General features: G+C 38.4%; 1 protein-coding gene across 1 annotated transcript in view; it reads right to left on the bottom strand.

Annotated features, from left to right (window-relative positions):
* Positions 1-235: 235 nt before the first annotated feature.
* LOC145685722 (lymphoid-specific helicase-like) overlaps positions 236-18,244 on the bottom strand; it is a 79,929-nt gene continuing 61,920 nt past the window's right edge. Inside the window, exons 14-16 of the mRNA XM_081758210.1 lie at positions 17,578-17,737; positions 6,621-6,740; positions 236-632 (exon numbers count right to left, since the gene is read on the bottom strand). Of these exons, the coding sequence (XP_081614336.1) occupies positions 493-632; positions 6,621-6,740; positions 17,578-17,737 (420 nt within the window). The 3' untranslated portion in view covers positions 236-492. The remainder of the gene's footprint in view (positions 633-6,620; positions 6,741-17,577; positions 17,738-18,244) is intronic.

Here is an 18,244-nt window from a genome sequence, read left to right as displayed (position 1 = left end):
AAAATAAGCATAATGAATTAGCATAGGGGAAAACCAGTGATCGAGCTTTCATCTTTGTGAGATCAGAAATCACGGGAAATAATTACCATGGTATTTTATATTTGGAAATAATAATAATATCTATGAGTGTGCCACGAGAATTCAAGCTACACCCGTAGTGTGCCGCAAGTTGAAAAAGGTTGGGAAACGCTGACCTATTGTATGAAAGAAAATAATAATCTTAAACAAGCAGAAATGTGATTGAACAAGTTTATTAATTTGTGATAAAAAATACATTTTACATGTAAAGTACATTGATAAAGGAACAACTTTTAGGTGTACGTAACTCATTGTTTTTAAAGAAGTTACCACTTCTATGTGCTTAGGTTAAAAAAAAAAATCACATAATGAACTTGCCCTGCAAGTATACAACCAAAAAGTTCACTGAGTATATCAACATGATGCCTACTAATTTCAGGTACTGATTAATAGCTACGCATCTGATTGGTTGGTTTAGATACCAGCATCCACTTCTGTTTCGATAATCTTAAATCTGCCAGGAACAGCAGCAGTATCTTGAGAACTTGATTTGGATGCACCCCAGACTAGATCACTTCTATCTGTTAACATTTCCAGCTCCTCGTCAGTAAATACTGAAACAAAAAGTAATTATGAAAGTTTTCAAATAATTAAGAAATTACATATATATAATGTACGAGGTGTGATCGAAAAATACGGTGAATAATTTTATTAGAAACAAATTTGATTTAATCTCCTTTAAATTATTGTCCATGGCTAGCAATGCACTTATCCCAACATTGAATCCATGCCTGGCAGTATTTCCGGAAGGCTTCTTTTGGAAGGGTGTTCAGCTGATCTGTCGTTACCCTCTCAATGTGAAGAATGGTGTCAAAACGCTTTCCTTTAAGCACGGTTTTAATTTTTGTAACAAGCCAGAAGTCGCATGGTGATAAATCTGGTAAGATGGGTGTGGACAGACAGGAATATTTTTTTTTTCGGCCAAAATACTCGCGGATCAAAAGTAAATGTGGATTGTGCGTATTCGTGATGAAGGAAGAAGTCCCATTTAATCGGCAGTTAGAATGCTTTACACGCGCCCGTACGAGATGTATAGTTCTTCGGAAAGCTCTCGGATAATCATTCGCCTATCGGAACGAATCATTGATGCCATTTTTTGCACGTTTTCATCTGTTTTGATGTCCCGATCATTGCTTGTTTTCAACCGACTCCCTGCCACTTTTGAATCACTTGAACTACTTGTAAACAGTCTACAATGACATTGCTTAATAGCCATACACTGATTTTAACATTGTGCGAGTTTCTTTGGCTTTTTTTTTTTTTCCTGCTTAAAACTTAATGTTGACGCGTGACAGGTACTCTTAACATGTCCTCACTGTTCTGCCTCTAGAAAATAACCGACACGTCACAATTCGTTAAAATTCGAAACTGACTATTTCAAAGGTTCAGGCTATCGGGTTTATTTGTTGAAATGGATAAAACGTCGATAGGTGGCGCTGTGCAACTACTACATTTACCGTACTTTTTGATCACACCTTGTAGGTATATGTATTATCAGGGCTTGAAAAATCTTTCTTACAAGTACTAGCCAAAAAATCTACAGTCAGATGGAATAGAACACGTTTTTGATTGATCGGACTTTACTCGCCACTGGCGAGCGGGCGAGTGGATTTTTCAAGCCCTGGGTATTATTCGAATCTTGTATCTATATGTGGTTCAAGTTATTATTAAATATATAGCTATGAATCTTATTCTGTTCTTCAGTTAAAAACACAGTGGTATTTACAAAAGATGAAGGTCGCAGAAGAACGTAAGCGATAACACGTGCACCGTAGTCGAGCTATGAAATTTAGAAAGAGTAGCGCGGTGAGTGAGCCATGGTAGCGGCAATTGAGGTGATAGGGATGTGTAAGTCTACGCAGCACAGCACAGCACGCGCCGATTATCAGAACAGTGCACGGTCAATTAAGCCAGTATCGTTTGCATTATTCAACGCAACCAGTGGTAGCTGTCCGAGTTACAGCTCCTGCATCACCTCAATGACAATCATCTAGATAGACGAATGGAATTTTAAAAAGTTACTACAACAGCAGCTCCGTGATGATCCCAATTTTACTCGTATATCCTGTTCACCGACGAGGCGGACTTTTATCCGACTGGTAAAATCAATCACTAAAATTTGCTGTTTTCTGTAGTTCACCGACCTTTTTGAACGCCGAGGCTATGTGAGACCTGGACCTACAGTTTAAAGCATAATCCAATCCACTGTAATGCACTGAATGCTTTCTTACCGGAAATAGAATCCAGGACGAGATACACCAAAAGCGCGTGTCCTAGCCGCTAGACTAGTGCGAAGGACTACTGTACTAGAATGATACGAACTCCATTGGATCGACCCTTTCAAAACCAAATATAGTGGAAAGTGATGATGTGATGTAGGTTTTCGGATGCTAAAGTCTTAATTGATAATTTCTTAACAACAAAGCTTCCCTTGTTCTAAGATCCTGTTAGTACTAATCGCAAACGGTGCATTTTTAATCTTTTTTTCTAGAAGAGTATGTTCCTTGCTATGACCCATGTGCATGCCAGTGGAATGTTGCCAAATTTCCCATTCACGGGTTTAACTTTCCGAAGCTAAAGAAACCCACACTTGGAAGAATTCCGGACACAGCGCGGCGTTTCGGGAAATCAGTTTCAAGAATGTTTCCTGCAGTGGTATAATAGTGTAGCAAAGTATGCCACTTTACAAGGGCACGACTTTGAAAATAACAGTAGTTGCTAATGGATGGGAAACGACAGTCATGTAAGAAGGTGCGCCACTTTACAAGGGCACTATTTTGAAGGTGTCGGCAATCATTTGTGCATAGGCAACTACAGTCGTTTAACAAAGTGTGTCGCTTCAACAGAGCACTGCTTTGGTGATAGCAATCGCTACTAGATGGGAAAGCACTAATTTCTTTTAGCAACTGATTTCGGTAATTAAAACTGTTACATCTTTTGCGCACAACAATGACAAGCCAATTAACCATAAACCACATTGGACCACTTAAAGGGGCACCAAGGAAAAAGAAGTTCCAATCCGATGAAAAGGTGTGCGACTTGTTAAAAAAAGGAATTTTGTAGGCGATACGAACTTGTATTCAGCGGGGGTAGGAAAAAGATTATGTACAAAAATAAAAATTCGCGTGTTTTTCATTTGCTTTAGAACATCAAAAGCAGTAAAACGTTCCGCCGTGATGGTAAATCGGACAAATATACCAGATTTACAACTTGCAAAAGCAGTAAAATGTTCGAGTTGATATACTGCACCCCTAATATATTATGAAGAGAAGAACAGGAGAAAGCTATACGAATACCACCTTAGACGGAATCGTTGGAAGTTTGTCGAAAGAAGGGTATATCTGTTGGGTTGTAGTTTTATATATATAACCCCCTACTACTACTGTCGTAATGTGATTAGATGAGTCGTTCTGACTGTGTACGTAAATATCCTGAAAGGTTTCCACGCAGCATTATGGTTATTGGTGGCTGTTGCTATAAAGGAAAACTTCTACGCAAAGTGAACAAAAAGGTTAAAGTCACTAAGTCAATGCAACTTAAAAAAATAAAATAAATAAATAAATAATATATATATATATATATATATATATATATATATATATATATATATATATATATATATATAAAAGAAATTGAAGACACTATACCACCATAATTGGTGGCAGCGACACATTTTGCGTTGTGATTTACCAAGTTAAGGCGCTCAGCAACAGAAGAAAGTCGGAAGTCAATAGTGACGTATATGGATCAGATAGCATGTAGCGGGAATTCATGCAATCCCTCTTACAGATATTCCTGTGAAATCTACTGATGCCTCCACCTTGGACTTTTGTGAGTTTCCGTAATTGAAACGAGCTTTGAGACGTTGAGGCCGCACACTTGGTAAGTTTGCCAAGAGGAATAAACAGACTTATCACAGTGTTATTCAATGTAGTTTCCATCAAAGTAAATTCAGATGGATAACGATAGCTGACAGAGTGCTTTCACATCGAGCACAATCGCTAGTGAAGCCACGGAAATCAAAATGAAATCAAATCTATAAGTTTTACGTCCCACGGTTATGCCGGCTAGGCTACAGGATAATGAGAAAAGAATGAAATGGCGGAATGAAAAAAATGGGAAGAAACAGCAGAACCCCGAGAAAACCCACGCACACGGTATTTGTCCACCACAAAGTTCACTTGGTGCGAGCTGGGATTGTACCAAGGACCCCATGCACCAGAGGTGAACGCTCTACCACTGAGCCACCGTGGCCCGAGGGTGAAGCCAAGGCAAAATTTCCAATTATTTATGAAACATGAATTACATAACTTTTTCAGGTTTTCCAGGTCACGATATACACATTTCCAGATGCTCTTTTACTGTATATATAATGTAAAAGAGCAACTATTTTTCACTTTATAAAATATTCCCTACCAAATAGTTAGGTAAAGGGAAAAAAGGAGAGAGGAACATGTTTTAAGAAGAAAAATCCATACTTAAAATTCCCCACTTTTGCAGGTTTGTGCTAACCCTGCATATTTCTTTACAAGGTACGGATGACAACTTTGCTATCAACATGAAACGACTCTGAGCACTCGAAACTTGCTTATACAAACATTACCTCATTATCGACAATATGCTTTACTCTATTATTATTATTATTATTATTATTATTTAGATTGCATAATAAAAGAAATTTAAAAACACACCAAAAGCAAATATTAATTGTTATTGAGATATTACTATAAGAATAAATCTATTGAGAAAATACAGGGTTTTCATAAAAGAACGACGGAGTCTCATGGTACTGCTATGCAGGAGTGTTGATAGCACTTGGGCGGTTGATAGTAACACCGTTTTGTATGGCAATTCAAATAGTTTATTCACACTGCAAAAACAAACGATGCTATTGGAATCCACTATAATTTAACAAAAAGACATGTTAAAGTGCGTTCCATGTCAGGATCTATTCACAGCACGGCACACGTCCAGGCGATACTAACTTCTCACCAGAGTCTGTCGCCTCGTTGATTTTTGCTCTCAGATTGTTCACGTTATTGATTTAAACACAGTACACAGTCAAAACGTAGAAACAATCTGACAAAACATGTAAACGCACATTGAGTTTATATATATATATATATATATATATATATATATATATATATATATATATATATATATATATATATATATATATATATATATATATATATATATAACAGTATAGTAGCTTCTGATAGCATTACATTTGTTTGTTTTTACACTGAATAAACTGACTTTGTCAACAAAACGATTAGCATTCAACCACCCAAATGCCATCATTCTTGCACAGCAGACCAACGGAAGCGAATCTAAGAGAGCTTCTACCATTCGACCCAACTAGCGTTTGTGTATCTGTCAGTTTCCTAACTTTCGTAAAACTTATTCAATCTTAATAAACTTGGTGCGCCTTTCTACAACCTTGGAAAATAAGCCTATTATTTAGAGTTCATTAGGAATAGGAATAGGGATGTCAAATTCACAACATTATATATAAATGGATAATGTAGTAACATCTCCCGGTTTAATTTTGGGGAAAATTATTTGGTTCTGATGCAATACAGTGTACATTTTCTTTAGGAATTCCTGATCATAAGGCTTGCTGCTTGAAATGAGTCAACGGTAGAAGTTTTCGGATTTAGATTTCTGGGCTTTCGGCATCTATGGCCATATTATCCCGTCGCCAGGATTAGGATTAGGAATTAGATTTCTGGGTTTTCGGCATCTTTGGCCATGTTAGCCCGTCACGTATGAGGGATGACCTCCCTCGGCAAGCACACTATCCGAGGAGAGGGAAGGAAGAAAGCGCCCTGGGACCTATAAGTTAGGTATCACCCTAGCATTTGTGTGAATGACGAAAACATCATTCAGGATGACTGGCCTGAAAAAGCTTTTTCACACTTTTTCGACCAAGTGCCCCCACCGGGAATCAAACCTGTGACCACTCGCATCGAAAGCGAGAGCGTTAGCGACTACGCTACGTGGAGTCACACTCAATGGTAGAAGTCGATAATTTATTCCAGACTTCAATAAACAAATAATTGTCTACGATAACTTCCGTAAAATGTATTCAATTTTGATAAAATACGATATTTTAATTAACGCTCTCAATAATAACCGTAACTTAGGGTTGACATCGATTAAGATTAGAGTGAATTTACTCCGTCTTAAAAGTGATCCACAATAAATTTCACAGAAGTTCTCCGGTTATTATGATACAAGACGTTCTATTTTAGACTTAAACCTTACTACTGTTATATGGGCATAACAAATTTAGCTATGTCCTTTCTACAAATTATCCGATTTTTATGAAGCATACGGGTGCTTTCTTCGAAGCTTAACACAGATTCCTTGACCAATTATCTTATCATTTATTGTTAATGTAATTTTTCCCAGTGTAAAATAGTTGTAGCACTATTTGGTACTTGTTATACATAAAACAACCACAATAAAACTACTTAATGTACGACAGTACACATTACATATGAAAAACGAACAATTCACACGGTCATACTTACATGCTTTGTCGGCTCGAACAACACTGTCATGGTCTTTGTGGTTGAGTAAATCTACAAGCTCCGACAACGGCACACCACCAATGGTTTGTTCCAAGCTATTTCTGCTCAATTTGAATTTACCTGAAATATGAAAAATAAGATAATTATTGCAATAGCAGAGATAGGTTTTGGTGTTTCATCTGCGAGTTAAGTTCATTCTCAGTTAAAAGTGAAGATTTTAGATTTAACGGAAGTAGTATTAAATATTTCCGTATGTTGAAACGTGAGAAAAGTTTTACTCGTCTTACCAAACTTATGTGGTCGAACAGTTAATGTTGACGCCTCGTAATCACAAGGCGTGGCTTAGAAAAAGTGAAATCTTTAAGTTTTACACCGTACGGTTATGCCGGCCAGTCTAAAGCAGCCGGTGATTATGAGAAATGACTGAAATGGTGGAATGAAGAAAGTGGGAGGAAACGGGAGAACCCTAGAAAACCCACGCACACGGTGTTTTTGTCCATCACAAAGCTCACTTGGCGCGAGCTCGGATCGAACCAAGGACCCATGCACCAAAGTTGAACATTCTACCACTGAGCCACCGCGGACCAAGATGTCGCTTAGAGTTCCGCGTTCTACTATCTGATGGTTTTTCTTCTGTTACACTAAATGGATGCCAGAATAGGAATAAAGTACAAGGTATTCACCTAAAAACAGTGGGATTTCTTAAGATAAGATGAAAGTTGTTTACTACTTCGTACAGTATAACCTGTGCTGTTAGCAAGAGATCAAGTGTGAGTGGCGTTGATCATAATCTTTCAATGTCTGCACCCTTATACCACCTGTTACATTCATGTGGTGGTGTTCTTTTGAATAACAGAACAACGAACTACTGCAGCACCGTACAAATAGATTTGGATCCGTCGAATTTCAGTAAACACGATACCATTCGCTGAGTCACTTTTTGCGAACTGCGGTTCCGCAGTGACTACAATGAACTAACTGTTGGTAACGCATCTCGAACTTGGAGAGCTGTCCTCACTAATAGCACCACTTTCATCCGTGTAAAAAAGTTATTCACTAACGAAAGCTTATCATTTCTGTATATGCCTTGGACAAATTTGTCCCAAGACGTTTCTGTAACCTTTCATGGTTTATGTCTCAGGAAAGATAATAATAATCCCCTAGTCTCTTCTATCCGGTCCCCTTAACTACTTCTGGGGTTTTGGTGTTGATCGAACTCCTCCACTTCTTAATTTCTTCTGATTTCTCTAAGTTTTCTTTTAACCACACCTGTGACCAAGTAACTACTGCGAATACTGTATTTACGCGAATCTAAGATGCCCTCAAATGTAAGACGCATCCTTGGCGTAAGACGCATCCAATGAAAAAGACCTACACTGCAGGGGCGTCATTTAGGGGGGGGGGCAGGGAGGGGCATTTGCCCTCCCCTGAGTTTGAGATGTATATAGATTTTATCAATAGAATAGTAGTAAATGAGTGAAAAACGCGAAATTTTACTTATATCAAGGGGTCTTCCCCCCCCCCCCCCCAAGCAAAATCTGAAATGACGCTCCTGCTACACTGCATTGATTTGCTGAAGTTTCACCAAAATGTATCACTTTTTGCTTGAAAGAGGCAGAATAATGAACTCGCTTGTCACTCACCATGCAGCCCGTAAACTACCGGCATCACTGAAAATCTCTCACCAGTTATTCTCTATGAGATGGCACAGGAACAAATGGTAGCCATACCACTAACGAACAGGTGTTTTCGAACGGGTCACAATGCTGGAAGGCGTCAACTTTAAAACTGAACCTGCAAATCTTCGGAGAAGCAGGCTGTCATTCCCAAACAATGACACACTCACACGCGCCACTCCACTCTATTCCAAACCTGTTTGTGCTTCCAACTTCCTGATTTGCAGCATTTTTAAACTCCTTATTTTGTTATCAATTGTTGTGCTTCAAGACGAGTGACTCATTTGTTTGTGTTCTTTAAACGGAGGAAGACACCAGCCACGGTATTTGGATGGAGAAGGAACAATCTCCGCTGTCGTAAATTCACAAGAATGATTCCTCTCTTTCATTTGCCACTGGTTTGCAGGCTAATTTTAAAGGGTTTTTATTTGGTGTAAAATGCAAAATTTTAGTTCTGCATTCTGTTCGTACACACAAAATACACATTCTTTACAGAATCGTGACTAACGGGATTAGTAATTTTTGATAAAACTCCATCTAATCTGGACTAAATTTGCATAACTCAAATCTAAGACGCACATTGATTTTGGAGGCAAAAACATCGACAAAAAAAGTGCGTCTTAGAATCGTGTAAATACGGTAACTTCTGTTCGTCTGGTCCCCGGTTGGATTCCGGTGAGAATGCTTGCTCCGGATAAAAAGCTGATGGTGTAAGTTGTAGGTACTGTCTCATACAATATCGGAGATAAAAAGAATTAAACTCTTAACTAATCACTTTATTAGTCAGTCAATTCTGTTCTTAGTCAATCTCTTGTTTCATCCATCTTTCTGTCATTTGTTTCTTTTCTTCAACGCTTCTTTCCAGACGTTCCTCTATTCAATTCTTTTCACCTGCTCACACCATTGCAATATTTTCTTGCTTATATTCCCAAACAAACTATCCTTTCTCTCTGCTTTTCTCATTGTTTCATTTATTAATTTGTCCTTCCCTATATTCATCAAGTTACTTCTTAGAAACTTGGTCTTCGACTTCGATGCTTTCTGAAACAGGGTCTCCTTAAAGAGCCCTATTCGGTTACAATGTGAACAGACTTTGGGGAAGAAGGTTGAAATTCAGTTCAGATGTAGAAGAGACTATGCAGATTATATATATTCGAAAAGCAGATTGCTCTAAAATGGATGGAACATAGTCAGCAAGCACGGAACATTAATGTTGATGGAAAATCAATGAAAAACAAATAATTCCGCCACTTATCTCAAAAATCAAAGGAGGGAGATGTCTGAAATTAAGCTTAAATGTAGACGACATTATGTAGCCTATATTCCAAAAGCAAATTGTCCTAAACTGGATGGAACATAGTCAAAAATCACAAGACATCAACATTAAAGTCAATGGAAAATGAACGAAAAAAAATTAAAAAAAAAAAAAAATCGTCCACATATCTCAAAAACTATATAGTATGGAGATGGCTAATTGAAAAGGTTTATTGCAAAGACATAATGAAGAGCTTAGAAACGATGTATAGTACGGAAGGTAAATATGGACAGAACCAGGGGTAAAAGTGAGGGAGAACTCGAGGGGGGCGTCGTCCTCCCACCTCCAAAAAATACGTATGGCGTCCCCCCAGTTTCTAAAAAATTACAACGGGCGAAGATAGGGCAAAGGGGACGTAACCCCTTACCTTTTCAGATCCACTTTTACCCCTGGATAGAACAATGTCAAAGGTCAAGTTGTTTGTGTAAAATCAATAATAATGGTAAAATATATGCATCTTCTGCGAATTACCCAAGGCGCCCCAAGCGAAGGTTACGTGCTTGAAATATCTCACATCTCGATTTCGAATCTCCAGACTCGATTCGGCACGCAACGTGACTTTTGACCTGACGAAGTGACACAGTCTGATCCTTACCGCAAACCGGGTAGGCTCTTTTGTTGGAACTTTTAGGATCCATATCAAGTCACTCACTTTGCTGGTAATACTTCGTTTGTTGTGGATTTTTTTTCATCTATTTGTGTATTTTTACACCTTCTGATATTAAACTTCCCAAATAATAAAATTCTCAACTATTTTTAGGTAGGTTGCAATTTAGAGTTTATTTTTCCCCTCCTCATTTTTCTTACTACTCACTTTTATTCCACATTATTTATTTAATATCCATTTCACTTATTATCGTAAGTATTTTGCCATTATTGGCAGGTTACTTGCCGCAACTGAGAAGCTTCCATGCTCCACGGTGTTCCACTAACCTCTTCGCCTTCACGTACGATTTTTCTATTTTGATATACTGTAGTCAATTAATTCTAGTCTCTTTCCCCCCACCATACCCTCTATCACGTCCCTTATGATACAATTTCTACTTAGCCAATGTCCTAACCAGTTTCTCTTTCTCTTCTTAATAATATCTAAAACTGTCCTTTCCCCCCCACCATTTCTAAGACCTTCTGATTCGTTTCCCGCTCGACCCAGCTAATTCTCTCCACTGCTCTCCACACTTACATATCGAAACTTTCAGTCGTTTTTCATTATTATTGCGTAATATCCATGTTACTGACCCATACAATACAATACTCCACACGAAGAATTTTATGAGTCTTTTTCTCCACTCTTCATTCAAGGTCTCACAAAATAATCTTTTCTTCCTCGTAAACGCTTCTTCCGCCATTCCTATCCTTGCTTTTATTTCACGTTCACATTTCGTATCATCACTAATAATACTACCCAGGTATCGGAAACTAGTCACCTGTTTTATTTTCTCCCTTCCTACTTCTATATTTGACACCGATCCCTTCGTTCCAATCATAATGGTTTTTGTCTTGCTAACATTTATTTTCAACCCATATTCTTCACAGCTCTTCCTCAAGTTTTCTATCTTATTGATTTTCTCTTCAGATTCCGCAACAAGCACCATATCATCTGCAAACCGTACACATCTATCATTCTACCTCTTACTGAAATGATGTCTTCATTTTGTAGGCTCTTTTTCACTATCTCTTTTAGATAGATATTAATGTAGGAGAGAGACAGCATCCCTGTCGAACTCTCCTTCCAATTGCACTCTTCTCTGTCATTTCCACAATCTCTGCTAGATAGATATTAAATAATGTAGGCGAGAGACAGCATCCCTGTCGAACTCTCCTTCCAATTGCACTCTTCTCTGTCATTTTCACAATCTCTGCTAAATAGATATTAAATAATGTAGGCTAGAGACAGCATCCCTGTCGAACTCTCCTTCCTATTGCACTCTTTGTCATTTCCACAATCTCTGCTAGATAGATATTAAATAATGTAGGCGAGAGACAGCATCCCTGTCGAACTCTCCTTCCAATTGCACTCTTCTCCGTCATTTCCACAATCTCTTCTAGATAGATAGATATTAAATAATGTAGGCGAAAGACAGCATCCCTGTCAAACTCTTCTTCCAATTGCACTCTTCTCTGTCATTTCCACAATCTCTGCTAGATAGATATTAAATAATGTAGGCGAGAGACAGAATCCCTGTCGAACTCCCTTCCAAGTGCACTCTCCTCTGTCATTTCCCCCCTATTCCAACTCTTATTCAGCTCCTTTTATTCTTCAATACTTTTTTTTTTCACTTAAATTTTAATAGCTACTCTAAAATAGACGGATCATTTCTGTCTTTATGTAATAATATAACGCAAATTGGAAAGAACACTTTATTATCTGATGTTTTTAAATTAAATTATGTAAAAGCGATTGTTTTTGTTATGTAACCATTTTCCCATTTTCAGCAGAAACAAAAATAAACTGGTAAGAAAATCACGCAGTTGGAGTGGATTTCACTACAGTGTATTTTACACAGGGATCACACATGAGGTTGACTGAACTATCGCGGTTTACGCTTATCTGGAATGTATTTAAAACTTCCAACAAAATACACAAATTTCCAAATTTTAACTCCAAAGTATCCATTACTACTAGGTCGAAAAGGTACACACAGCCTCAATAGCAATGGATACAACAAAACTTTGAAATATTATTAAAAAGTCAATCACCCAGTAACGAAAATGAAATGAAATCTTTAAGTTTTACGTCCAACGATAATGCCAGCTAGGTTCAAGGAGACCGTGATAATGAGAAATGAATGAAATGGTGGAATGAAGAAAGTGAGAGTAAACGGGAGATCCCCGAGAAAACCCACGCATACGGTGTTTGCCCACTATAAAATTCACTTGGCGCGAGTTGGGATCGACCCAAGGATCTTATGCATAAGAGGTGAACGCTCTACCAACAGCCACCGCGGTCTGGCCCATTAACGACGTATATGTATGATTCCATGTGGTGTTCTTGAGGAATTGGGGCTTCTCAACGAAAATTTGGAAGTTGGAGAGTATTCAGGTAAATGTAAATTACGAAGATCTATTCCTTACAAGACTCACGAAGGAGTAAACAACGTTGGTCTTTTATTATTATTATTATTATTATTAAAAAAAACACGAATTTGCATAAATAGAACGTCAACTCGATGGTGCTGGAGCCCACGAAAGGATAGACAGATGGCGCACATTCAACTGCATAATGAAGGCTGCGGTGGCTTAGTGGTAAAACACTCAGCTCTCGTTCATCGGGTACTTGGTTCGATCCCAGTTCTCGTAAAGTGGGCTTTGTGGTGGACAAACACCGTGTGTATTTTCTTGAGGTTTTCCCGCTTCCCTTTGCGTCAAAGCATAATCGTGGAACGTTGAAATGAAATAATAATAATGCGTGGTTAGCACCAGGCCCCAGAATTACTTCTGCTTTACTTTTCTAATTCAAGTTTCTCTCTAAGTGTCTCATGATACTCAGTTAACATCGAGCATTCGGTGTACTTACAGGAATCGAACTCAGGATCGCGCATACTAACAGTACTTGAGAGCACACATACAAGGTACAATAAATAAAACTGTTAAAAGAGGCCACCGTAACAATAATAGTAAAACAATATAACAACTTGCTGCATTCTTTAGAGCTCAAAAATATTTCAATATAGACACTGCTTAGTAGGAATTTCAAGTGAGTGGTAAATTAAAAAAAAAAAAAAAAAAAAAAAAAAAAAAAAAAAAAAAAAAAAGCATAATTTTCCTCTTTATAACCTCAACAGTCATTTTACAAGTGTTTTTCATTGGCGAACACATTCAACAAAACTAGTTCTACATTACAAAACGTAAGCAAAAAAAAACTTTCATGTGAGTTTCCCATAGCTACTGACAAAGATAGCGAATACCGCTGAAACAATCCAATCAATGTGGATTTGGACGCAGAGAAGTTGTTATATCATCTACTAATTATGTGTCAAATCATATTCTTAAATAATATTACAATAGGGTTGCCAGATTTCTGAGAGAGAGACAAGCAAGCAAGCAAGAAATAAACACATAAATAAATAAATATAGATAGATAGATAGATTTTATGCTTTTTAGGGGGGAAAAAGTAAGAATTTACATATAACGAACACATGTATGGTTGTACACAATAACGTACCATAATTTTAATTGGTAACCGGGACAATTTCATTAAAAAAATAATTGGAATACATAGAAAACACACACACACTATGAGATTCTTGTCTCATAGTCTCGGTGCTAAAAGAGACGTTAAATTCAAGTCTAAACAACCAGATATATTACACAAATCTTTGTTGCTTGTTAAGTGTGTTTAAATGGAGACTTCGTACCTCTTAATGCTCACACATCCTTTTCCGAACGTTCAACGAAATCCTTGCAGAATATCGAAATTTACAACCATTTGGATTGGAGTATTGCTTTTTATTAGTGCACAGTAGCTTCTGTTCCTGGCAGCTTCTGTACCTCGGATGATCGAAATTGTGATACGGTTATAACCACCACCAGGTTATAGAAGTATTTTTTGTGGACGCTCTGTATATTTCGTAGACAGTGATTATTTTTTCGATTTATACTTTATTTTGCGACGAAATAAGTTCTTTTTTCGGTGGAAATTGCTTCCTTCCCACGCAACTGGACAAAGAAGTCTCTCATTGTTTTTCATATATATATTTAAAACATTGCTTTTTGGCGAGAACATTTCAGTGAGCTATGAACGTTTTCAGTGTTTCTCCCTGACTTATTATTATGCACAGTATATATTCTGCCGTTATTTGGAACTGAACTAAGTGCTTTCTTTAATCATTTATGGATATACTAGCTGACCAGATTTTCAAGTGACCAGAGTGACGCCAGTCACATTGCTTTTGCAGTTTCTTATCTGTACTTTCTCACGCCCGAGTTATCACAATGTCTCGTGCATCGTGACCAGTGGACTAAATTTAACATAAATGCTTTTCCGTATTCTGTTTGCATGTACATACAGGTAATTTAACTGAGTGGTTTTTAGAATGAACTGCCAACACTCTTCAGTCAACCATTGCAGCTCGTATCTCGAACCTTTGCGCTCGAGGAGTTTGACTCCGGAATTGTGTGCAGCCACCACGCACGTCGCGTCGGGAATTAAGTATGACTTTATATTAAAGGGGCACAAGCTATTAGCCGGTGAAGGACGTTTTCTTACGGCTAGCCCCAACTAGTGAAGTCCCAGGTTCACAAACCTTGTGCGCTTAAAAGTTATAAACGCGCCCTCCAACATTAACATTCCACTTTGGAGACATTTTGCTGAAAACTCATCTCAACTCTTCAGGACTGTTTGGAGCAGCAACTGATTACTACGTGGGATTATCCTGGCAACTTTTCTCCAGTGCTAATCGACCTCAAGTGCGTCAATGGTGTGAGAGAATTTATAGTGGAATCTCAATTATAATTTTTCTATATATAAATCAAAGTGATAAAGGGCTATAATATAGTGAAAAGTAAAGAGCGATCGTTATAATGGAGATAATTATATATGTATCTAGTGTTGAGTGTTGTGATCATTTCTCTTCGTTCTTCTTTTAATAGTATTCTAATTAATAAGTATAGTGTCATTAACCCAGTGTGTTTTTGTTGTAACTGTGAATGATATTTGTGTGCGTTATGGTCTGGATGACCGTCTGATCGTCCGTGAGGTTTTCGAGACGAGACATCCGAACCTCTAGGCACCTAACGCTCATCTCATCATTGAGACCGACGAGCGATTTGGAAACAATTTGTAATTCCTTCTTGGAGAGGTCCTTCATCATCCTACCCAGGTAAGTCCAGGTCTCCAGCAAATACTCATTGGCAGGACCACGGAGGACAGACTGCTACCCGGGTGGTTACAAATAAATGTCCGCCCGAACAGCGCCCGATCCCCAAATTGGTTACATGGTTCACAGTGGAAGGTAAGATGTTAAAGCAAAATTATTTTTAAGCATTAAGTTGGGATGCCGGTTAGATAGGAGATAAAAAAAGCAACCGTTGCATTTTCTCTTTGAATAGAACATTGGGATGCGTTATTAACAGTGTATTAGAAATCAGTTCCTCTAATTAAAAAAAAAAAAAATAACATAGCGTTTGTCCGCAAAATAATGAGACTGGATCTGGTAAAAAGAATTTATTGAACCGATCAGTATATATTGTTAAAAATTCTTCCAAACAGTCTCCCTGGGTGTCGATACACCGCTGCAGGCTCACTGGAAGTCAGATGCCATAACCTCTTTCACAGACTGTGTAACAGCACGTTGGATAGCTGGAATATGGTCGAAACGGTGACCTTTCAGGTTTCTCTTGAGCTTTGGAAACAGAAAAGGCCTGGTGGGCTCACATCGGGACTGTACGGTGGCTGCGGCAAGGCTGTAACCCCTATCGGACACAACGAATGTTCAAATTTTCAGAAACAATTTTGGGAACCGTTGTTTTGCACATGTTGAGGTCTTCGGCGATTAATCTTACACTCAAACGACGGTCGGAGTCCAGCAGAGTTTTCACTTTAGCCACATTTTTGTCCAAACTATTCGTTGAAAGGCGTCCAGATCGTTCCAGTCTTCAACGTCTCCCGTCCGTTCTTGAACTCACTGAACTACCGGAAAACCTAGGCCCTTGACAGGACATCGTCTCTGTAGGCTTCCTTGATCAAGGCAAGCATTGTAATAAACTTATTTGTGCATTCTTTTTGGTGTGCCCAGCTCAGACAATTTAATCATTTTATTTTAAAGGCTGCTGCTTCTCCACGCATAGTGTAACTAATCGTTGTATGTTCTCACAACGGATATATCAGCAGCGAAGCAGACGATAGTAGCCGACGGCCTTGGCTGTCGCCAGCAGCCAATCACAGCCCTACCTGTTTTTACGTCACTCTGGTACGTGGGACTCACGTGAGCAGCAGGAAAAGGAAGATGCATGACGTAATCAACATTGGGCACCGACACTCGATTCGAGACAAGCACTTAATATAATTCGCTGCTCAAAACTATTCATAGAAAAGTTAGCAAATACGTGAATCCACTGTATATTTCATTTATCTTATGCATCTACACATTTCTGTAATTTCAATGTAATCCCCTTATTGTAAAGTTATGTAAGTATAACAGTATTTAAAATAGAACATTTATTCTACTAGCAATCTAAGTATCAGGTTGATTGGGTATTGCTACCTCGTGTTATTTCATTGTTTACGCATGGTGCAGGATATATTGATACAAACGAATAATTGTTTTATGTTCTCTTCCAGTTCAAATGATGCTGAAATTTTATTCTATTCATAAGTTTAAGGTTGTTGTTTGAATTTTTGCCTACGTGTTGTTAGCGGTGAAAGAAACTATTACTCTAGTGGTAACTTGTTTCGTCGTTAACGCTCGGGCGAAATATTCGATCAATGACTACCTAATGTAATGCTTACTCTCCTTGGATTTCCATCCTATAGGGTAAACATTACAGCATCTCGGATGCGGTTTTGCCCAGGTGAAAGCAAAATTTATTCGCATAGCGCTGTTCCAGCGAGCTTTTCACTTTTGACATTTTCTGTCGTGACAAAAAAATCAAAAACAGCTTTTGCGCCACGCATGATCCTGACTGCGTCATAACTTTGACGCGACTGCCGCCTGGTTTGTTGCGTAGCTTAGACCCTCCCCCATCACAAATCCTCCCACCGGAAAGCGTGTTGCTAGCGACTGGAGCGCCGCCCGGCAGCTAGTCTCATTACTTTACGAACAAACCCTGTAAACACATTTTAAAAGTGTACTAGACTATAGGTTCTTTTATTTAGTAAAAAGACGGAAGAAATCGTCTTACGGGGAAAACGTAAGATCAGGTAACTCTACGTAATGTTTTTTTTTTTTTTTTTTAAATCCAACATCACAACTAACACACTATTTCTAGGAACTATGTATGAAAAAAGGAAGGAAAAGAACTTACTCTGATGAATAACCATCTTCTCTAATTTTCTTTTCGCAGAAGCACGATCCACAATCCTCTCATCAACCGTACGAGCAGTTACGAGACGATAGATAATAACAGGACGAGTTTGTCCAATTCTGTGGCATCTATCCTGTGCCTGAAGGTCCGCTTGAGGGTTCTGAAATACCAAGCACAGGTTTTACATACACATATTTATTAATCATAATTTTAAAAACAAGTCATCTTCACAAACTTTCCATCCTGCATACACATGATGACATTACTTTCAGAGGGGGAAAAACGAGAACAAACGCTGTTCTCATAGCTTCAACAAATTGTTTCCGATCTATGGTGACGAAATTACACACGTTGTGCAGCACCTCCAAGCGGGAAGAGAAGGAAGCTGCCAGTAGTGTGGGCACCTTGAACCACTCACTGTGCGAGACAGGTGTGGTAAGTGCTAATCGGGACAAATGCAGTAGAAAATAGGTACTTATTGGGAAGGATACATAACTGCTCTTTTCGACGTGAACTACAGTTATAGTGCCATTATCAAATTGTACAAGGCGATGCGTGGGATGATTCTTGTGGGGCAGAAACAGGCCAGTCTCCGGCCTGCCACTAGCTGCACACAAGCTAGAATTCGGGAAGTCGGGACTCTGGTCACCAGGGAGAATCCACCCAC

The sequence above is a fragment of the Thermobia domestica genome, chromosome 5, assembly GCF_964235325.1.
Source record: "Thermobia domestica chromosome 5, izTheDome1.hap1.1, whole genome shotgun sequence".
In the NCBI taxonomy this organism is placed as follows: Eukaryota; Metazoa; Arthropoda; class Insecta; order Zygentoma; family Lepismatidae; genus Thermobia; species Thermobia domestica.
Note: the sequence above shows the minus strand (reverse complement) of the source record. Positions and strands in the feature narration are given on the sequence as shown.